A 21,624-nucleotide genomic window follows, 5' to 3' on the forward strand; every position below is an offset into this window, starting at 1 on the left:
CTCTGCCCACAACATAGCCATCTGCCGGGCAGAACCGGTTCTGCCAAACCAGCTGGCAGAATGGCAGACTCCACAACAGTAATCGAGCTCAACTTTTCTCCTCTGATCGTCATGTCGCTCGGCATTTTAAGAGCTCCAGGTGAATACATGTGTTGTGCTACTCAATATAATTCATAGGCCTCTCGTGCAGTTACCAATGCCTATAAAGTAGCAGCACTCAGACCCGCTCTCGGGATTTATGGTATGTTCCATCAATTAATTACTCTTGAACCCTTTCTAAGTTAACCTTTCTGATACAGCCACTCGCTCTGTGCACACGTCGAAGTCTCCGCAAGCCCCAGAAACTATACCTACTTCAGTCTCCTCTGCTTCTGAACCGATCACCACATTAGCAATGCATGGCTCAAATCAACTCAGCCTTGAGCAACCCCAGGACAAGGCTGGTGAGTATGCCTCATGCACTTCTCACTGAGTAGGCTTAATCGGATTGTAGAATACGTCCTGTCAACATTAGACAAAGTTGTCAATTGGGCACGCCAGGGTTCGATATGGCCCATGACTTTCGGCCTCGCATGTTGCGCTGTCGAAATGATGCACATGGCTACTACTCGCTATGACCAGGATCGTTTTGGTATTCTTTTCCGTGCCTCTCCGCGTCAATCTGACGTTATGATTGTCGCTGGTACCCTCACAAACAAAATGGCTCCTGCTCTCCGTAAAGTCTATGATCAAATGCCTGAGCCAAGATGGGTTGTGTCCATGGGATCTTGCGCAAATGGCGGTGGCTACTACCACTACTCATACGCTGTTGTCCGTGGTTGCGATCGTAAGCATTCTTTCATTCTGGTCCAACGGCGGCCCAGTTAATATTTGTCTCATAGGCATTGTGCCCGTGGATATCTACGTCCCTGGGTGCCCACCAACTGCTGAAGCGTTGCTTTATGGTATGTTGCAACTTCAGCGCAAAATGAGAAGAAGCAGGAAGAATGTGCTTTGGTGAGTTGTACTCTTATTTGTCATGGATCATGCTAATGGCTACATTCCAGGTACCGCAAATAAGATGATCTGTACGAGCCTAGTTCGGCGACAGCGTACATAAACTAGCACTTTACTCAACACGTTTCGTATATCAATATATCACTCGTGGCTGGCGTGCATCATTTTCTTTCCTTGTCCACAATCTTGTGAAGGAGACCCCGTAGTATGCAGGTACCTTCAGCACAGTTCACTTCATGCAAGGAAGTCAGAGTATCAAGTCGTGATAAACATAAGCTTAAGCACTGCGTTTTGTTTATCCGACGCACACCTTTCTGGAGCGAGAAATGCTGTCTCTTTGTCGCCCACGAAGAATTTGAAGACGTCCTTCAGCTTCTGCTGGATGCAGGTTGTATTAATCATATTCTGCAGGGGCGACATCCATGACTGTGATATTTGCATGGGGTGCACAACTGCGATCAAGCCTTTGCGCATGCACAAGTGCGCAACTTCGCACGTGGATGGTCTACTCACTCCCACCTCACCTTATTGGCTGCCTGATGCATCCTGGTTGGGAGGCAGCGCCACCGTGACGGTGTCATGGCCAACACAAACCCTCGATGAATGTGAAATGGCCGACTTCTCTCACCTGCATAATTAAAAAAGCGCGCCGCACTATGTTACTAGCAGCATGCTACGATTGCAAATTGTGGGCTATGAGTTTAAACGTTTGCTTATCTCACCTGGCCCGTCAGATAACAGATCTTCCATCCCGTTATCAAGCGCTCATCAGCAAGTTCCCTATCGACCAATACATCATCGATCGAAATTGTTGACTCAGATCAGTGATCAGCGAGTGCTAGTGGTGGATGGTATCCGACCGCAGCGTTACTAAATTATGTGGGTGTAAGTATTCTCAAACCGTATTAGGCAGTTCGAAATTCAATTTGGTGAACTTACTGGTCTTGAGTTTTCGCCTCGGCTTACGGTAGTGACTCGAGCTTCTCAATAGTAAGACACGCAGGGACTTCAAAGTACTCTTGTGGATGCATGAAGCTGTGGGACATTTGTTCTCTGGTCCAAAAGTCCAGCTATGCGTGCGTCAGCCAGAACCTCCATACAATCATTGATCGAACTCACAGTCGCAACATGACTTCCACCGCCACTAGAGTTGTGTTGTCCAATCACTTTGAGTACTCTGACGTGTGGATGAGACTCCCATCTACATCTCGTGACAATAACATCACTTCAGCAGAAAAGCTCGTCATACCTCATTGACACGGATACAAAGTTGGCGCTCGTAATTCATAGCAGCTCCCACTTCGTCCTGCGCAAGTCTTTCCGCTGTAGATCTTAATGGCCCATGCTTGCCCTGCTATCAGCAGTGATGTATTCAGAAATGAATGTCACGTACATGAAGCTTGGGACAACCAATCGGCTGCTCCTGGCTAGTGCGCGACAGCCAATATCTTGCCAACCCCGGGAAGTGCTGATGTGAGGTGCAAGTTAGCTCCTTTCGCAACGAAAGTTCCAGGGTGGTGGTCACAATGGCTGATCACGAGGCGGTGAGTTACAATTACAGTACGAGTCGCGGTAAGTCCATCCAATTTCCACTTCAATTCCCTCCTTCAGTGACTAGCTTGGATCCCAAATGTAAGACATCAACACTTTACTAAATTGAGCATCCCTTTGGGGCATGCCAATTGGGGATGATGACAATGTAAGTAGTCTGGTGGCCGGATGGTGCATGAATTGAATCACAAATTTGGGATTTCACGGCACTTTGAGCCGATGTTGGTTTGGCAGGTCCCTGCCAGTGGGACCTCGGAGAAACAGGTTCGACCACCGGAAAGTCAAATGAAAGTGGGTCCTGAGTGACAGGTACCAATATGAAGGCGCGGCATTCGGAATCTACACTTGCCGTGCAATTTCTATTTTGCTGGGGCTGATCACGAAAGACAAGTGTTGGGGTTGCTGGGGGCGTTGCGGGGGCGAACAATGTGGCGGAACGGTCGATCTCAGCTGGATCGATTGGATTGATGCATGGAGAAATTGGTCCTTCGTAAGTTTGAGGTGAGGAACCGAAGCGAGCATGGATCGGGTGACAGGCGAATCATATGACAGATGATTAAGTAAGCGACAAAGTGAAAGTTTAGCACATCAAACACGCTAGAACCTAGAGAAGTGAGTACCTGCATAAAGTACTTAGTACTACTACCCACTGATCATAAGCTGCGGCTCGAGGGCCCAGCTCAGGCTTGCAGATACCTCAACTCGGGCCTTAAGCCTTCATGAGCCCTTCGGAAGGGCTCAGCTCGGCTCGGCCCACGACCTGAAGCCGGGCCTTGCATAGTATTACTGGAAGGAACCAGCGAGAAGGTTCGAACAATAACAGGGTACCAGGCACCATATTGCGGGGTCATACGAGGAAGTAAGAAAAAGGATAGGGTCGACCGTAACAGCTTGAGAGCCTCGGGCCCGGCATTGTCACCAGACCCGGCACACATACTCACTGCATGAATTCCCCGCCTTCCCTGCAGGGTTTTTGCAGTATTCAGCATCACTAGACCCGGCACATCATTAGTAGCTCGTTTCCGGTGATATCATGATCAACCCAACTAAATAACTTGCTCTCCCTATATAATGTGCAGTATTCGAGCGACTCACTTCATTCCAACCTCAATCAACAAATCATCTCTCCTATTGAACGTACAGTCATGGTTTTCTACGCATATGTAAAACAGGTTGGCCAAAAATTCATTCTTTAATGTCTGTGATGTCGTGCTAAATCGCTATTCAGAGCACCGACACCTGGAGCTATCGATACGTAATGGCCTTTGCTAGCCACGAGGTTGCCGACGAGTGGTGGCGTGCCGTGTCCACTTCCTCCGTCGTTAGTTTCGCGAACAGTATCCGGCGTGTTAACGCCCAATTCTACCTCCATGACGTGAACCAGGCCAACGCGGCCAACTCCCTCGTCACGGCTGGGGTTGCGACTGAATTCCTCAACAAGGTGATTTTCTTGTTGATGGACGACCTAGGTGGTCGCCAGTTGAGCGTCATCCCGTCGCCTGATCATCTTGTGGACCACATCAGTGGGAACTCGTGAGTTAGTTCCTTGTAGGGTGATCCACATGTCGCTGATAGCGGCCCTACCAAAGTTTCTTCATTCGCTCCAAAACCTCCCCTTACGAGTACTGGTACTGTCCCCTGTTGTGTGACGGCACAGCCTCAAATGAGGTCTATGTTTCGCGCAACGAACGCACTCGCTTCCGTGTTGATATCAGCAACAAGGGCAGTGCAGGGATCGTCATGATTGGCTCTGACGAGATCGCTATCACATTGCCCACCATCAGTCTGTCCATTCACATCACTGACGGCGGTCAAGTGATTCTTTCCCCTGCTCCTCAGGTGGGGTTGAAGTTTAGCGACCTTTTGAACAAATTCACTGTGGGGCCCCCCTCTAAGAGCGATCCGAGCTTGAAGGAGCTCTTCTACACGGATAATGGGGAAGACTGGGAACTTGCTTGAACTGCTATCGTTTGATACAAAGTTGTACCAGTACTGTTATAGTGTCTCCTGATAGTTGTTCCTGTACTGTTGGTAATACCGAACCAATTGCATTTTTTGTCGAACGCCTACAACCACGTGTACCACTACATGGCTTTGAGATGCATGGATGCATTTAGCATAGATATCTCGACCAACTGATAACAACAGTGTAATTAGAGTTGCCTCTCTCACCGACAGCCGGATATATTGGTTGATCATTACGTACTATGAATGCTCGTTGATGGATCGATTGGGCTTCTGGTTGGATTGATATTGGTGTCTGAAACGTAAGTGTCGTGTCGTGTCGACGACGCCGGGGTAGCTCCTACTAGCGTGCTGTAGAGACACGATTTTACTTTCGTCACACGTCACAGCGACGCATGAATAGATAGACATAAGCTTGCCTACACTCGAACACCCCGGTCGTACCCCAAAATTCCAGCGAAAGCGATCGGAGTATACTGATTCTTTCATGAGATGCAAGTTGCAGTGTACCCCGATTGCTATCGTGAGGACACGAGCACACTTGCAGTGCTTATTCCCGCGGGAGTAATGTGTCGAGTCATCACATCCTCTCCGAACTCTCTTCAGCTGCATGCTTGCATGACAAAACAGATAAACTTAAACTGACCTGCAACCCAAAATTCAGAGAAAGAGATATTTCATTGAAATACCTCGAGCCCTGTTTTCCCCGAGGACGGGAGCGCACTTGCACAGTTTGATCCCGCGGAAGCAGTTCGCGTCGAGTCGTCTCTTCTGCAAATTCTCTTCAGCTTCACTCATGCAAACATCATAGATGAGCTCACCTACAGCCTGAACACCGCAGTCTTCCTCAAAAAACGAATAAAGCGGAGAAGATCGGGAGAATATTATTGCCGCCATCGTGTTACTGATATTCTCTCCATTTTTCTCGCGGACGTGGCCACTCGACAGACGAACACACCTTCTCTGCTTGTATGTATAAGAAGATATCCGGGGAATCAGTGACATATAGGTAAGAGCGACCTAGGCTACAAGATGAGTATGTATTAGTATCAGGATCAAATATTTGTGGTACATACTGGTACCAACAACCGGGTCACTGAGTCAGCGGTAGGGCAAGCGAGTGCGTGAGGCTGATTTTATAGTCAACGGATGGATCTCTCAAGTATTGGTATCGGCGTCTGAAATGGGCGAGTGTCGACGTGTCGTTGTAGCGCCCTTATCGATCTGCCAGTTTCACCCACTAGCTGCGTTTCTAAGCCGCCGAGGAACGAGGCGGCACAGACATAGAATTTTAGTCTATGTGGAGTAGTTCCAGACTGACCACCATTTTCGCACCTTGCTGCAGTCCACCGTCCCCTAGGGCAGCTGTTAACGTGGGGAGGGCTAGTAAAGCGGATTGTTAGCAGTTTAGAAGGCTGCCGCCACCCCTACCGCCTGTACCTCTAATTCTACTTAGAAAGTCTCTCCTTCAACTTAAGCCTTTTTTCAATGGGAGTAAATAAATCGTGTGAAACAGGGGTCCGCGCACCATCTATGACCATCGATGGAGAAGTTTTACAGATAGGCCTAATCCTTATCGTAGACGAATGAGTCTTGTGAGTTTGGCCTAGAGACGACAAAGAAACCGACTGTAAGGCTAAGTGTGAGTTCGGTAGGGAATTGCAAATAAAACGATTCTGAAGAGGGACGAGTTGGATAGTTTCGAGACTAGTTGGGAAATGGCCGTGACAGAGACTTTCTGAGGGACTTTTCGGTCGTTCTTGGAGCGGGGATCTGACTCTAAGATTCGCTGTAGGTAGGAGAGTACATGAGCAGTATATATACGTTTTCGAATACTTGACTAGGCCGGAACGAGAACATGAAGCGTAAGGCGAGGTGAAAATACTTCGGTGAGACAAGGAGATGGTGAGGTCTGAGCACAAGGTAAGGTAACGAAAGAAAATGGACAAGGGAGATGAAGGAATGCATCCACGTAACTCGGATGCGAAGAGTTGCGCTCTTCGCATCAATGAGTCACGTGGACGATTGCGACCGCGTGGTTCGTTGGTGTTCATTTTAGAGCTTGGTCGGGGTGTAGAGAATATGGAATCCTTACACGACCAGACTACAAGCCTTTCGACTCGTCTTCGGGATTTCGTAGCGTGCGCATAGACCGACCAAACACTCCAAAACAATTGAAACTCTAATTGAATCTGAGATTGACTCGGACGTGCATCCAGTTGAAATCAAAACCGACACGATAATATAACATGTACTGTAAAGTACGCGCAGTAAGGCGGGCGAATATAGTCGCCCAGGGGCTAGGGAACTCTTGAACATTAATGGAGTGAGTGTAAATACAGGAACGGTATATATGATAAGACTCTATTGGCGTAGGCTGATTCTTGACAAACTGACCAAAACTGTCGGGATTCACCACCAAACGAGAAATATTGATAGGTCCGGAGGCGGCCAGAAGAATGCGCGCAAGCTAAGGACAGAGTAAGTTTGACAGTTAGGAAAATGATATAACCTAAAACATTAATTGAATGCGATCCAATGTACAGGCATTATGATACGAGAGTACTGCTGGTAACAAGGATGCTCATCTTGATGCTGGACTTGCCATGAGAGAAGCTGGTGGAAGGGGCAAGCGCCTCGACAACAAGATATCACAGTTCCAAAACCTTCGCGAGGGCCTGGCTGCATTTGTCTCAGAAGCGAGTCACGCAGACACATGTCAATCATAATCAGGTCTCCGAGAAAAGAAAGCCGGATGCCAAGAGCTCGATTGATGAGCATTTAAACGTTAGACAACAGAACGATGCCTAGCAAATGTGGCTTTTCAACATAGATGGGATGCACAGCTTCCTGGATATTGATGATTCTAGTGTTCTAATTCGCCGATTGAATTATAAACATAACGATAAGCCTGAGGGAAGTCGTTCTGGCTTGACCCAGGAAGGAGGGGCACGGTCTCGATGTTCACAGAAATTACCTGCGTGGGTTCGATAGTAGGTGTCCACGTGAATACACTTCTATCCAGTTCAACAATGCTAGATAGAAGGAGGGAATTATAATCGAGCCCAAACAACAAGATACAGACGCACTCTCTCATGACAGTAGCGTTGATCATACGCTGAGCATGCCGCTTATTCTGGTTGTCCTCGTACTGATCAGTTTCATCGACGATCTCCTCCGAAATCATTTCCTGGGAGAAACATCAGATCATATACCTGAGAAAGTTAAACGAATACCATACCTCGATGACATCTTGACCGAAATATAAAAATTGTTAGGCAGCGACAAGTGCACATGATTGGTTTTACCTTCTAGAGTAATCACACCAATTCCGCCGCCAGGTAAACCAGGTGTCCGACTGATCAACAATAAATGCGCACGTCCCGTTTGGCTAAAAAAATCGCTTCCATCATCACCTGACTTGCATGAATAGAAACACGTAGTGAGAGCGTACAAATAATCGAGCGCTTGGAAACAGTTGATTGATGGTAAGGCCTCAGGTAAGATGGACAAAGGAAAGTGCGAGACAGGAAGCCCTCGTGCGGGGTCATACATCAGCAACTGTCACGCGACTGTCAATAAGCTATCCAGACGAAGTGTGGCTTCAGATGCACCTTCTTAATCAAAAGGAGGCCCACAAATGCGAGCGGATTTCCTGGCTTGTGCACGGGAAACCGGGAGTAGCCGCTGGCAAGGCTGAAGAAATGTGAGCGTGCTTCTGCGAAGACAAAAGCAGTTATCCGAATACATAGCGTCAATAGTGGAGTGGTCCAGAATTGTATCCGAACTCAACATGACAACATCCTGCAATAATGAACACCCACCGTAAGTGCTGAGCGCCCAACAAAAGGAATTATCAGAAATACCGACACAAATAGGAGTCACGACCATCTCCACGTTCTTACTGCTGAGCTCTAGGACGCCGTTGAGAATGTCAATCTCATCATCGCGCAAAGGCTCCTGGCCAGTACGGTGGAATTGGAGAAAGGATTTAAGTTCAGCTTTCTTGTAGGTGTGCGCATCGTGAACTCCTAAGGCACGGTCGAGAATTTTTGCGATTGGATATGCGACGGGTGCTGTGCCCAGGGAGAGGTCATTTACAAACTCCTGGTAATCAAAACAGCGTACATACCAAAGAGATACATCAGAAGAAGAACATATGGCGCACATCGTGCGCCAATGGCGAGACCGTGTCTCGCGCAAACTGCTTGAGGTATGATCCTTTTGGTAAGTAGCTTCAAAAACAACTCCACAGTGTACGCCACATTGTACTTACTCTCTGTCCGCCAAGAAAGGAAGGTTTCGATGTTAGTGTTCTCGATTCATGATATTCAAAATGAACGGCACGCATACCCAAATATAACTGAAGACGATCCGGTTAGTTGGATTTGATGCGTGAATTTTACTACTTACCAATGGCAGTCGCTGAAATTACTATAGCAAGTAAACCTCCTCCAATCTGATTATTGATAAGGCTATCTACTCTGGACCAAGAGGGGCTATATGCCGAAAATGTGCTCACCGCGCTGTCAAGAAAGATTGGCAAGCTCTCGTTGATGATCTAAAAGACGACCCTCATTATGCAAAACGAAATCATATATACTCGATGATACGAACCACATTGCTGAGAAGAAGCACCTTGAACGAGCTTGAGAGTGAGAAGAATAGAGAGCAAGTATAGACTTACCACCAGCACCCAGTGGCGACCTCTTTGCATGAGGTTCAACACTGAGCATCATCAACTGAAAGTTGGATGACACCTGTCAGATATTGCACGCACCAATCTGTGCATTTGTCCGTTCCGCCTCTTCCTCTGATGAGGTGGCTAATACACGGAGATGAAGTTCGTCGAGCCCTATGAGACCAATTGTTAATCTGCCAAGATCAATTGGATCAACATCTGCTGGACTCAATGAGCGACCCACCCAGCGAAGACGCCCCCCGCAAGAACAAGGAATGCGCTGGTGGTCATTTTCCACCAGAATTCAAACGAGTCAGGCGAATCCTTGGTAGGGATCTTGGGGATGAACATGGCACAGCGAAATCACTATGATAATATGCATCTAGATAATTGGAGGCCTTGACTTATACCGGTGATCCTAGATTGCGCCCTTTATGCTATGGGTCGTGTAACGCCGACATTTGGAATTCTGCACGGAATGTCCGGCGCCGTTATGTTCTTCCTATCATGCTTTTATATAACGTGCACCAATCATTCGAAGGCTTTTGCAATAGGTCCGTTGTCGTAACACAAAGAGAAGCTGTGAGCTGCTGAGGTCGAGGGATTCTCTTCATGTTAACCTTATGATAAATATCTTAAGTATTTATCTATACAGTAAAGAAAATTAGACACTCACCAGACGTATCAACGTCTTTTTGAAGACCGGCAGACCAGTCTGCTACATGTGATGTCATGATCATTAGCTTTTTCGCCAGAGGATGCCCGGCCAACTGGAGTTCAGACCAAATAGAAAACACGTTTCTTGATGGATTGGCCTGGCCTGCCGAACGGACAAACATTGCGCTGTTTATGCTATGGGGTAGTCCACGCAGACGTCGCAAAATTCTGCACAGTACATTTGTGACCCGTTCCAAGAAAATGCTAGTGTCCCTCACCAATACCACCGCTCCACACGAGATATGCCTTATACGAGAGATAATGCGCTGTGATTTTATTGCGCGCTGTCCGTTGAAGATAAGAGCACTGCCTTCCAGGATGAGTGCAACTGGTGTAGGGCAACATGCGTGCCACAGCCAGCCACCATGAGATGAATCAAAGTCTTTCCAGTCGCGGTCACAACGTAGAGGGGCTGGATTGTAGGACAGTCTTGCAATAGTTTCCCTCAGACTTCGGATGACTCGCCAGTATGTAGAGCATTCCAATACTTGACCGTTGGGCCCGGTATAAGTTGCTTGTGGAAACGTCCTGCGGCAACTGTGTTCTGTTCCCAAGTGGAACCAGTAGCTTTGAAATGCAAAATTCAAATGCGAGCTGGCAAGCTAGTAACTTGAGAACTTAAATGGTAGTAATGAGTTAATTGAGATGCAACCGAAAATGTACACGTGACAAAGATCTTCACGGCTTCACCTCGCACATATTCCACATCGACAGTGGACACTAGGATCACACCCAGACACTTTTCTCATGCCCAAAACTGCAACGGGAAGTGGGTATTATGCCGAAATCATGGATGTAATGGGAGTAGACGAGGAACGAGAAGTTGATGAACTATTGGAAGATAGGACGGAAACAGTCACGGATAACCCGGAGCTGATGGCAAAACTTCACGAGGTCTGGCAAACGATATGGCCGCTTCATGTCATCGTGGAATGGGTTGAAAGACAGCCTGCGGTATGAACCCCCTCTAAACTTCTTATGTTCTTAGCTCACAGCTTACCGATTTCTCTGTTCTGCAGTGTGCAGCGTGTGTGTCACAATCACGCGAGTGCTACCCTTCATCGCGGCAGGGTTCGTTGCGTTGTATGCCATGTGCACGTTCAAGGGCCAAACCATGTCCACGAAAACGCCAATTTCAGATTGAAAAGTCGGCTGAAGTGCTTCAGCTGACGGTTGAACAGGTCGAGGGGCTCGTGCAGCAGGCGGACGCCTCTCCTTCAAAACTCCCAGTTTCCGGAAAGCTATGGAGGAGTACCACCGAAAAAAACCTTCGTCGTATAGCACGCAAGTCCACACCTAGACGTGCGCGAGCCAAGAATAATCAAGAACCAGGTCCCTCGCAAATCATTTCTGCCCCTGCCCCAAACCTCGAACCTCGTTCCCCGGCCCACCCTCCTACCGTTCAAAATCCACCGCAACTACCCCAAAACGCTCCTACCGGCTTGACGATCAAACTCCCACCTTTTGCCAGCCGAGGTGCATACGAAAAAAGAACCCATCTGGTGGAGTCCGATCTAACACCTGAAACTCCTATTCACCATTCGCCTGTCATTCCCCAAGGCTCTCATGTCACCATACAGGATGTATTACCTAACGAACAGACGCCCAGTATTCTATGGTCACCACCCGCCTCCGTAGCAGAGCGTCTGCCATCACTTGATGTGAATGACCCACCCGTCAGAGAGGTTCAGCCTCAACCACCGGTGCCTCCAGATGTTAATCCTGTACCCACAGTCATTACACTTGCTGGAATCGATGCTGGAATCGAAGAGGAATTCGATGAGATTCCAGTTGTTTTCGCAAGCGAATTGGATCACGCTGAAGAGGAGATTGCACAACTTAAGTCCGCCTTGGAAGCACAGGAGAAGGAGGTCGCAAGGCTCCAACGTAACCTCAAACGACGAGACGAACAACTCGAGGACATCCGCGAAGAACTTGACGAAGTTATCCATCTCCCTACTCCTCGCGCAACGCCAGCCTCAGAACATGAAAATAGTATGCGAAAGTACACCGCTTGTCAGTATGTCGCACGGACTCTGAGAGCCCTGCGCGTAGATGCTGAGACGGAGGAGGAACGAGAGGCTCTGTTATTAAAGGCAGAGCGCCATATTGGCAGGCTTGCTAATGTGGAGATGGATGGTATATGGGATCTCAAGGCCGATGCAGACGCGCTCTTCATGGGTCTTGTCAATGGGTCTTCTGCGAGAGCTGCGAGGCACGCGCAAAGAGGAGCGACCAATCCTAGTTCAGCCAAGATTTCTGGGTCTGCATCTACGATTCCCCAGCAACGCCCGCCTAAACGGAGACGACAAGACTCGGATTAGCTATGATATTGCTAATATCAGTGCAAGATCAATCGTCCAGACCATGTTTTGACGCGTGTACGATGTTGTACGATTGTCCACGCATAATTTACGCATGTAATAGCAGATATTTAGCTCGAGTGTTGTACGAAAGTGTTGTTCAGGTAGTTTGCTACGGTGGAGGTGTATTGTTGCGTTACTGATCTACGAACGATCGATAGTTGTAACTTGGAACGTTGACGTTGACGTTGATCATATTTCAGAGCAATTAGGCTTGCTCACCTCGGATCTTGCTCGTGCTCCAGTGTGCTTCCGGGGACCATGACCCTCCCAGTGCTCTTCAAGCTGCTGACGATATTTTCAGTTATCAAGATTGACTGAAGCGTGTTCCGGCAATTGTGGGACATGTGAAATCTGTACCACTAATTCAAAGCACCACGACGTCGGTGATGAACTCGGGCTCCCAAACTATCGCGAACGTGAATAAATGTTAGCACATACCCCGAATTTCACGAGTTGTTGGCATCGGTAATGGCTATAGCCGAGCCGGATAATAAGAAGCTCGAGTTCGGTTCGCAGCTTCAAGAAGCAATTGTTGACGTAGCACCCACTGACATCCCAACGATATACTTATGGCAAACCGTCTCGCACAGGTGTCTGGTCACCTCAGCAATGCACATGGACGTGGGCTTCTCTCAGGAGAGGTAGCTATCATCACTGGTGAGTTTGTGTTATATTCCATGATACTTGTGGTGCTAATGTGGCCACGTACGGTTAGGTGGCGGACAGGCAAGGAGTTTTGTGATCAAGGGGGAGATAATATTGATGAACACATGAATTTGTAGGGTATCGGGCGCAGCGCAGCGCTGCTGTTTGCAAAGGAAGGTGCCAGGGTTGTGGTTAGCGAGTGTGTCCCGAATGCGTTCCAGATTCTACAAAGTCTAACCCGTTATCCTACTTAGTATTGACGCCAATAAGGCTGCGGCTGTAGTGGACGAGATCAAGGCTGCAGGTGGCGACGCAATATCTGTCGCGGGAGATGTCGGCGCAGACGACTTCCCACAAAAAATCGTGGACGCAACTGTAAAGTCAGTGCTGTTGCGCCATACGAGTGGTCCTCATTTCTGATCGCACTCCAGGCAGTATGGCAAGATCAATCACATCGTGAACAACGGTCAGCGATCTCGAGGTAGTCATGAAGTGCCTTCTGATCTGATATATGATGTAGCTGGTTTCACACACGACAAGATGATTCACACCATGCCGGACGAGACGTACGACATCATCATGAAAATCCACGTCCGTGCACCATTCCGCCTCATTCGTGCTGCTGCACCTTATTTCCGAGTCAAGGTTCGTTCAAGTGTACTTAGTCCAGTGAGTCCCGTACAATAACAAACTGTTAGAGCAATCCGGCGGAAAATCGTTCTATCGTTAACGTCTCTTCGACTTCCGGTCTGCATGGAAATGTTGGCCAAGCAAATTATGCTGCTGCAAAGTCTGCAGTTGTAGGTCTCACTAAGACTATTGCAAAGGAGTGGGGACCATTTGGTGTTCGTGCGAATACCATTGCATATGGCCTCGTGCACACTCGGTATGACGTACCGAATTTTCCCGCTATTGCACCTAACAGGATCCAGGTTGACCGCGGCAAAAGAGGACGGTGCAACTATTGAGATTGACGGCCAAAAGGTTGCACTGGGCATTCCTGGAGCAAAGCAGCGCGCTGCTGCTCAGAACGTTAATGCTTTTGTGGATATTCCTCTACAAAGAGGTGCTACCCCTGATGAGGCAGCCGCAGGGATGCTTTTGTACGTTTTAGCCTCTATCTCAGGACCTTAGCTAATTAATGGTCTGTTCAGCCTTGCCTCACCGCTTGCGTCATACGTGACTGGCCATACGCTGGAGGTAACGGGCGGACGAGGAATCTAATGTCGCATTTTTATTTCATGGCCAACTATCTGCTATGCAGTCATGATTATCCAACATTTTTTCATTGCTAGGACATCGAAACTTCGATCAAACAATTCACGAGCGGAATAATCATGCATTAAATGTATCGTCTTCGATTCTCGTACTGATGAGCACATCGAGCTAGTGATAGGCCCATCAGCAATATCACGTGGTAAAGTGAAGTCCTCTGGAATTGAAAGTAAAAGCCGGTGGCGCTGCTGTCCCATTTCATAGGTATCGCGCAGGTACTTTCTTCTTCACAGGTTTGACGGTGTGCCATCCTGCTTTGTGACACGACCAGTATCCTAGAGTCGGGACCCATCCCATCTAAATCGACATCGTACCCGAGACTGAAATCTAGTTCCATCACGAGGTCTCAAGAATGCAGCATCTATGCTCATCCGCGCGACTCTAGCTATATCATCTCTGCTCAAGCCAAGGCCTAGCGGAGAAGCAAAGAGCACTCTCCAAGGCAAGACATTCTGAAATGGAGTGTGTCGTCGGTCTGTCAATAATGGGAAATGTCAGACGAAAGAGCCATGACACGTAGGATAGTGTGCTTACACAGATGGCGGTAGGATGGTCATTCTTCAGATAATGGCGAATAAGCTTTGCGTTGAGGGATGCGTCAGATTTGCGTTTACAAGAAAGATTGGATTCGATGGCTCGCAGAATTAATGCATGGTCCTACAAAAGATTGGAGCTTCGAGTCAGGTATATCCGTTATTGGGGCGACTCTGCTTGTTTGATCATCTCTTCAATATCCTTGATCCTAGCTCGCTCAGAAAATTTCTCTGCATTGGCCGAGAAAGACATTTCCATTTTTACTTCCTCGGACTCCGACATGGGTGTATGATTGTTTGAATAGTGAGGTGCAGGGACAAAGGGAAGTGATGCACCGGAATCTTTAACTTGCCCTTGCACGCGAACCTTTCACTACCGGGCCACCTTGCACCTGCATGTGCATCGGCTGACATACCCTCATAGAAACAAAGGGACACCTTGTCACTTCCTTATCAGCACTCGGAGCTTGGTTGGGAGTTGCGTAAGAACATCTTGATACTGGTGCCCATTGTCGATGGCAACGAACGGATTCGGAGGGGGGTGGCAAATGTCAGAGTTCTGCAACTGTCAAACTTTACGGTACACCATTATGACAGTCCGATGAGTGGTCAGAACATACCTCATTCGATCGAACAACAGCTGAATGCCTCCATATCACTTGCAGCCCAGACATGATTGGTCGACAACCCACGGATCCATGCTGCTGCTGAAGAGTAGGATCTATCCTATTCATAGGTCGTCTGCAGACACCGCACGCAAGAATTTGGAACTCTCGATATCCGAAGATGCTCCATCCTGAATCAAATTCCTGATTATCTTCGACGTGCTAATCAAGGCGCCTTGAGTGGAAGCTGAATAGCAGGGTCTGTCTTTCTCATAGGTCGTCTACAAACATTGGAGATGTTGGATTTGTAAGGCACATCAGGGCCAGGTTGCGGCGGCAGAAGAGTGTATGATACACCAGTGGTAAAAACAATTAAACGTACCTCACGTGCATGGGCGTGTAGAATGCACGTGACGAAATAGTGACTAACTTGGGATCATGATTGTCCTTCGATCAATTGCATACTAAACCTAGTATTAAGTAGTACGTAGTGCATCTAGCTACCCCAGTCTACACCGCTCGACTTATAATGGCTTTCGGCGAGGTTGTACACTACGTGACCCAGCCCACAGACTGGCCTGAACCAGTCCGCGGTATTGCTTCCCTATTGTCACCATTTCACTGTCCCAACTGGCCAAGTAATGAGCATCTTGCCAGCACGTCATCCTCGAAGTTCCCGGAGCCACTTTCTTCCAATGAAGCACCTGCACCGGGATCATATACTGCAAAGGATTTTCAGGCCTTGATTCACTCGACGGCCGCAGGGTTAAGCGCACTTGCTGAGCTTCCTCACTACGGTGGCGAGAGATCCACTGTTCCCCATTGGTCTCAGCTTCTCCATGCACTGGCAAACACACTGTCTCCAGATGTTCTGATTCTGTAAGTGACGTGCTCGTCATGCATTGAACCAACATTCGAGTATCCCTACAGCGAAGATGCGCCGTTCATCATGCCACGGTCTCAGAACATGACGAGTCAGCCGTCAAATCTCATTGACGGACATGCGACTCTTCTTGCTGCACATGCAATCTATTCTACGCCTAGAACTCCTTCAGACAGTTCCACCACCAGCTCACAAGACGAGGAAGACAACGATGAATCGATGTCTTCTGCAGATTTTGACTCGTGCGACGGTTCGGTTGACTCACTCGACCTGCCATTGCAAGCGCACATGCTTCCGGGTCGAGGCAGACGCCTTTCCGCTGTGGTGCCAGTCTTACTAGTCGCCGACTCCCATAATATCGTTCCCCTACTTTGCAGTGCTCTTTACCAGAGACATGTATGGGGGATCCGCCAGCCTGTGGTTGGCCTGTGCTGTTCCAGCACTGGTACGATTGCCACGGCCATCTTCGGATGGCTCGACTCCGATCAGTCAGAAGAAGGCCGCATGGCAAGTCCGAAATCAATGCATATCTTTCCACGCTCACCCTTCCTGAAGCCTACAGCGCACCTCGCTTTAGCAGCAGATATCCGCCTAGATCCCTCGATTGGGGTGTTTGACTTCAGTGACACCCGTTCTGCCATCAGCCTCGCGCAATTTGTTTTGGGGTTGCGGACTCATTTTCAAGATATCAAGGATGCCACATCGATAGAAGCAGTCGATTCTCTGACTCCGTTGCACTGGAGGTCCGATTTACCCGAGTTTGAAACTCAGTTTTTGGGACAATTGGACGAACGAGTGGCGTCCTGGACCCACCAAGTACACGTGCAGACGAGTTCTAGGCATGAGTCTTTATTTTGAATGACAAGTCAGAATATTCATGGTTGTTTAGCGAGACAGTCATCGTCATCTAGTCCTCGTACTCCCTCGACCTTGGATACTGCGGTTGTATCATATGAAACGATGAGTCCTTCCTTGCTTCGTACCATCGTCGAGGATGAACAAGTTCATGGTGCAAATATCTGGTCAATAATTCGACCTATGTCACGCTTATCAACACACAACTAACTCAAGGCTTTAGGCTGCCTCAAAAGACCCGCGCGACGAACGTGAAAGGACGGTAAGTTCACTGTAGTTACTCCATTCATGATCTTGTTTTACCTTCAGAGGAAGGGGGTCGCATCTCTCATCAAAGAGGACCAGTGCATCACCACAACCGCTACCTGAGGATAGGATTTTGATCTCGTCGCATGCACCCAGCCTATATCCAAACTCACAGTATGGAGCCCGCTTCTTGGCTGACTAGCATTCAATGATCGTTTTTCATCTCCAGATTTACCGCTTTGTCTGATACCGGCATTAAGGACAGTGTGTCAATATCTAATTGGCTGTTCGAACGCCATGCGTTCACAGTCGGCCGGATCCCTCTCCGCTCTGAGGAACAGGCGAACAAGACCGGAATTAATGCAATGGTTAAAATATACGATGAAATGACAGCGTTTACTTGGTCGGACGACATTAAAACCACAGTGAGTTTGCAGCATTGCTTTCACTACTGCTGCTCATCACGTCTCGCGCAGCTCTCGAATGCCAAGGTAGATATCTTCGTATCGGACATCAGGACGGAATTATGCGACACGAAGGGCGATCCCAACTATCAGTCCAGCGCAATCGATGTTCCCTCATCGGAGGATGTCGAGTTTATTTCATGCCGGATATCTGTGCTGTTGCACGCTGTAAAAGGTGCCCGCAGCTCTGACGATGTCGCAAGGTTGCACGGCGCCAACGAGGCCTATCGGCGTCACGAATGGGATGCTCTGCTTCTCAACTTCTTCCAACCTGTTCTCGGCCAACGGGATGTGTTGTGCGTGGTCCATATGCCAGGCTATCTTCATTCTCACCATTCATCTAGGCTAGAGCGACATCTGAACTTCGCTCGTAATCTCGCTGCCGATGACCCTTCCTTTGCGACACGGACCATCGAGGTCGCTCTCGAATACCAGAACCTCTGTCTTGAACAGCACCGGTGTGTCCGTCTCACCGCAGAGACCTCTAGCAATTGGACGCAGACTGCAGCAGCACGAGATCAAGCAATCCAATTTTCTGACGATATCGAGCGTCGCGACATGAAGAGGAATTTTGGTAAAGTGATTGCATATCACTCCTCTAAGGATCCGATCGCTGGAAAATGTGATGCCATCCTCGTCATTCCATGTTCCAGCGTTGCTACTGCCATCCCCGGGCACATATCTGGTATCGACAAGCAAGAAAAGCTTCTGAAATCTTTCATGCTAGTCCAGGGTCCAAAGCTGGAGAAGCTTGACGCAAGTACGGGGGAAGCTTCTTACCAGATTGAAAAAACCGATCGAGCCCAGTTGCACAATCCCTTTCTTTATCATCCTGATGGTAATCGAGCGACGCAGAAAAAAGCAACAATACTTTCCCAGGATACATCCTATGACGAACCCAGTGGACAGGACCTACTACTGCCAGTATTGTTGGCTGAGTACAAGAAGAGGGACGAGTCCGCAATTTCAACAGCCATGAATCAGATGAAGACCTATCTGGTTTCGGCGGTTACCTTCCTTTCCGAGTTCGGCATCACAGACCAGCCTGTCTTTGGGCTGGTCGTTAATGGCGCGCTGGGTGCAATTACAATGGCATGGAAGAGAAACAATGTATGTATTGCCTCTGTTCACCATTTTCGAAGGAGCTCATCAGTGATGTAGCAAATCTACGTCATGGAACGGAACGTCCGACACTATGATATTAGAGACCCTCTTCAGGCGCTTCAGTTTGTATCTATTCTGCCGCGCCTCGCGCGTTACAGCCTGGGCCTCCGCCGTCTGCTAGAGAAGCAGCTCGCAACTATAGATGTGAAGCAGCTTCAATCTAAGCCGTGGTCCAAGTTAGCCCAACGGCAGGAAGACGAAAGATTGGCGGCAACTAAGCGAACAGAATCGGAGTAAGCGGTCGCACAAGATCGCAGGTGAGGCCGTGCAGAGAGGAAATAGAGATTGGATGTACGGTACAAGTGGAACGGGCCAACTTTTTTTTCACCCATTTACAATATAAGTCGTGTGGGGCCACATCCGTGGTAGAGGCCGCTCCCTCATCCTTTTTTGGGTTGTTGGGCGGGACGGTGCAACCGTTAAGATCGATGGTCAGAATGTTGCACTGAGCATTCCTGGAGCAAAGCAACGCGCTGCTGCCCGGAACATCAATGCTTCGTGGATATTCCTCTCTGCAGAAAGGTGCTATTGACGAGACGGCCGCAGGCATGCTTTGTACGTTCCAGCTTCTATCTCGGTACCTTAGCTAACTGATGGTCTGTTCAGCCTTGCTTCATCGCTTGCATCGTACATGACTGGCCATACGCTGGAGGCAACGGGCGGACGAGGAATTTAGTGTCGCATTATATTTCATGGCAACTATTTGCTATGCGGTTGTATTATTTTGCGACATTTCTTCATTCCTAGAATATCGAAACTTCAAACAATTCACGAGCGGAACGATCATGCATTAAATATATCATTCTCGCTTCTTGTGCTGATGAGCACATCGATGGAAGTGATAGGTCCATCAGCAATATCACCTGGTAAAGCGAAGCCCTCAAAGTGGAAGGCCGGTGGCACTTCGTTCCATTTCACAGGTATCGTACAGGTACTTTCTTCTTCACAGGTCAGGCGATGTGCCGTCCTGCTTTGTGATACGAGCAGTATTCTAGAGCCAGGATCTATCCCATCTAAACTCGACGTCATACTCGCGACTGAAATCTAGTTCAATCACGAGGTCTCAAGAATGCAGCATCCATGCCCATCCGCGCGATTCTAGCTACATCATCTCTGCTCAAGCCAAGACCTAGCGGAGGCTGCGCTAAAAGCAAAGAGTACTCTCCAAGGCATGACGTTCTGAAAGGGAGTGTGTCGTCGGTCTATTGATAATGCAAAACATCAGACGAAAGAACCTGTGGGGCGTAAGATAGCGTGCTCACACAGATGACAATAGGATGGTCGTTCTTCAGATAATAGTGGATGTGATGCGCGTCGAGGGATGCGACAGATTTGCCTCTAGAAGAATGATTGGATTCGATAACTCGCAGAGTCAATGCATGGTCCTACAACAAATTGGAGCTCAGACATATCTCGATGCATGGCTTGTACTGTCCGTTCGCGCGAGCGTTATTGGGCGACTCTGCTTGTTTAGTCGTCTCTTCAATATCCTTGATCGCAGCTCGCTCAGAAAATTTCTCTGCATCGGCCCAGAAGGACATCTGCAGTTTCGCTCCCTCGGACTCAGCGCTATCTGAAATGAAGCGCAGAAAATAACCCTCTTCGATATTTTGAAATCTGGGGTCGAGAGGGTGAGTAAGATCTCTGAGTTCGGCTGGTGTGTGAGGGTCTATTGTGCCCGGTGCACATTCAGACAATGAGCTGGATTCTGTCCCAGGCCGCGGGTTGTCCGCAAAGAACAAAGCCTTGAGCTCATCTGAAAGGAATGTCGCGTGTCCGAGTCGATCCGGACGACAACTGAGGAGTGCCAGAGAATCCTCAGTTGTATTCTCCGTGAGCTACAAATCCGAACATCATCGTTGAGTCGCATATACCAGAGTGAACATCACAAACCTCCGCGATGTGCACGGTCAACCCAAGACCGGCGCCCTTAGCTCTTGATAGGTGCTGAGTGAAATATTGCATGTTGCCCTTGCGTGGATCCCCACATACATCAATACCTACAACTCTTCTGCCCCTGTTCTTCATCTCGATGGCGAGACTAACGCATTCTGCGACGTCCAAGTCACTCATGCGACGATCGACGGACACGATCAGGGCGGCCTGAGTAGCAGGATATTTCTCTATTTCATCAAGCACAATTGTGAGGTACCTCTCACGCGTCATGTGTGTCGTCATGCGAGGTGTAGTCCGTAGTTCAAGATACGTGCACTGAGGGCTTTCCGCGCCATCGCCTGTGGAGTTCAGGAATGATTGGAGGACTGCACGAGTAACGGTCGCGACTGCCTCCGGAGTTGATGTCAGAGCATAGATAACAGACATCAGAAAGAAAAAGTCAGATATTTCATTAAAGTCAGCTCCAGACCCGAGTTTCTCGACAGCATCTGCGACATCAGCTGTATGTGCACCAGAAGACGAATATTGCTGTGCAAGTTCCAGTATGGTTTTGATAGGTATAGATCCGTTAAGATGAGCATGAAGTTCTGCCTTAGGGAGTGACTGAAGGAAAACTACGTTGTCAGGGGATAGCGATGCCAGAGCAGCTGCTGCGGGGCCCGTAATCTCTGACATTTCGATCGACGACTGAAGGAATATTACGTTGTCAGGGCATATCAACGCCAGAGCAGCGCCCGTGGTCTCTGATCTCCGACTGAAGGGGATAGCTATCACCCAACGAC

At 48.6% G+C, this 21,624-nt stretch overlaps 8 protein-coding genes across 8 annotated transcripts; 5 read left to right on the top strand and 3 right to left on the bottom strand.

Moving 5' to 3' along the window:
- Positions 1–111: 111 nt before the first annotated feature.
- On the top strand, positions 112–1,059 carry BJ212DRAFT_1447591 (NADH-ubiquinone oxidoreductase 20 kDa subunit; the record flags this gene model as incomplete). Its single annotated transcript, XM_041338419.1, has 6 exons — positions 112–139; positions 191–241; positions 300–443; positions 494–826; positions 882–996; positions 1,047–1,059. The coding sequence occupies 6 exons, from the start codon at positions 112–114 to the stop codon at positions 1,057–1,059; spliced, it is 684 nt and encodes a 227-aa protein (XP_041191766.1).
- A 2,633-nt stretch (positions 1,060–3,692) lies between these two features.
- BJ212DRAFT_1300622 (uncharacterized protein) lies at positions 3,693–4,506 on the top strand (the record flags this gene model as incomplete). The annotated part of the gene is made up of 3 exons (XM_041333014.1): positions 3,693–3,719; positions 3,776–4,080; positions 4,137–4,506. 3 exons carry the CDS (start codon positions 3,693–3,695, stop codon positions 4,504–4,506), a joined length of 702 nt encoding a protein of 233 aa, XP_041191767.1.
- A 2,872-nt stretch (positions 4,507–7,378) lies between these two features.
- BJ212DRAFT_1482054 (uncharacterized protein) lies at positions 7,379–9,544 on the bottom strand (the record flags this gene model as incomplete). Its single annotated transcript, XM_041340354.1, has 13 exons — positions 7,379–7,547; positions 7,602–7,702; positions 7,754–7,764; positions 7,821–7,903; positions 7,967–8,073; positions 8,127–8,208; positions 8,261–8,588; positions 8,645–8,716; positions 8,926–9,073; positions 9,130–9,150; positions 9,200–9,240; positions 9,293–9,387; positions 9,438–9,544. 13 exons carry the CDS (start codon positions 9,542–9,544, stop codon positions 7,379–7,381), a joined length of 1,365 nt encoding a protein of 454 aa, XP_041191768.1.
- Positions 9,545–10,560: 1,016 nt separating this feature from the next.
- On the top strand, positions 10,561–12,485 carry BJ212DRAFT_363440 (uncharacterized protein). Its single transcript, XM_041343015.1, has 2 exons — positions 10,561–10,864; positions 10,930–12,485. The coding sequence occupies exons 1-2, from the start codon at positions 10,658–10,660 to the stop codon at positions 12,232–12,234; spliced, it is 1,512 nt and encodes a 503-aa protein (XP_041191769.1). The 5' UTR covers positions 10,561–10,657; the 3' UTR covers positions 12,235–12,485.
- Positions 12,486–12,801: 316 nt separating this feature from the next.
- BJ212DRAFT_1362828 (NAD(P)-binding protein) lies at positions 12,802–14,216 on the top strand. Its single transcript, XM_041335964.1, has 9 exons — positions 12,802–12,933; positions 12,992–13,002; positions 13,059–13,120; positions 13,176–13,301; positions 13,353–13,387; positions 13,442–13,566; positions 13,620–13,807; positions 13,854–14,024; positions 14,076–14,216. Exons 1-9 carry the CDS (start codon positions 12,846–12,848, stop codon positions 14,143–14,145), a joined length of 876 nt encoding a protein of 291 aa, XP_041191770.1. The 5' UTR covers positions 12,802–12,845; the 3' UTR covers positions 14,146–14,216.
- A 207-nt stretch (positions 14,217–14,423) lies between these two features.
- On the bottom strand, positions 14,424–15,687 carry BJ212DRAFT_1588348 (uncharacterized protein; the record flags this gene model as incomplete). Its single annotated transcript, XM_041342425.1, has 4 exons — positions 15,350–15,687; positions 14,731–14,853; positions 14,511–14,648; positions 14,424–14,471 (listed from the first exon to the last, which is right to left on the bottom strand). Exons 1-4 carry the CDS (start codon positions 15,461–15,463, stop codon positions 14,424–14,426), a joined length of 423 nt encoding a protein of 140 aa, XP_041191771.1. The 5' UTR covers positions 15,464–15,687.
- Positions 15,688–15,735: 48 nt separating this feature from the next.
- Positions 15,736–20,120, top strand: BJ212DRAFT_1588349 (uncharacterized protein). Its single transcript, XM_041342426.1, has 11 exons — positions 15,736–16,213; positions 16,265–17,049; positions 17,107–17,239; positions 17,296–17,334; positions 17,388–17,492; positions 17,548–17,743; positions 17,795–18,078; positions 18,127–18,892; positions 18,944–19,179; positions 19,316–19,468; positions 19,553–20,120. The coding sequence occupies exons 1-11, from the start codon at positions 15,864–15,866 to the stop codon at positions 19,620–19,622; spliced, it is 3,117 nt and encodes a 1,038-aa protein (XP_041191772.1). The 5' UTR covers positions 15,736–15,863; the 3' UTR covers positions 19,623–20,120.
- On the bottom strand, positions 19,996–21,517 carry BJ212DRAFT_1482058 (uncharacterized protein; the record flags this gene model as incomplete). The annotated part of the gene is made up of 4 exons (XM_041340355.1): positions 19,996–20,148; positions 20,209–20,284; positions 20,336–20,784; positions 20,840–21,517. The coding sequence occupies 4 exons, from the start codon at positions 21,515–21,517 to the stop codon at positions 19,996–19,998; spliced, it is 1,356 nt and encodes a 451-aa protein (XP_041191773.1).
- Positions 21,518–21,624: the final 107 nt, after the last annotated feature.

This window comes from Suillus subaureus, assembly GCF_016647635.1.
Source record: "Suillus subaureus strain MN1 chromosome Unknown BJ212scaffold_21, whole genome shotgun sequence".
NCBI classification, from domain to species: Eukaryota; Fungi; Basidiomycota; class Agaricomycetes; order Boletales; family Suillaceae; genus Suillus; species Suillus subaureus.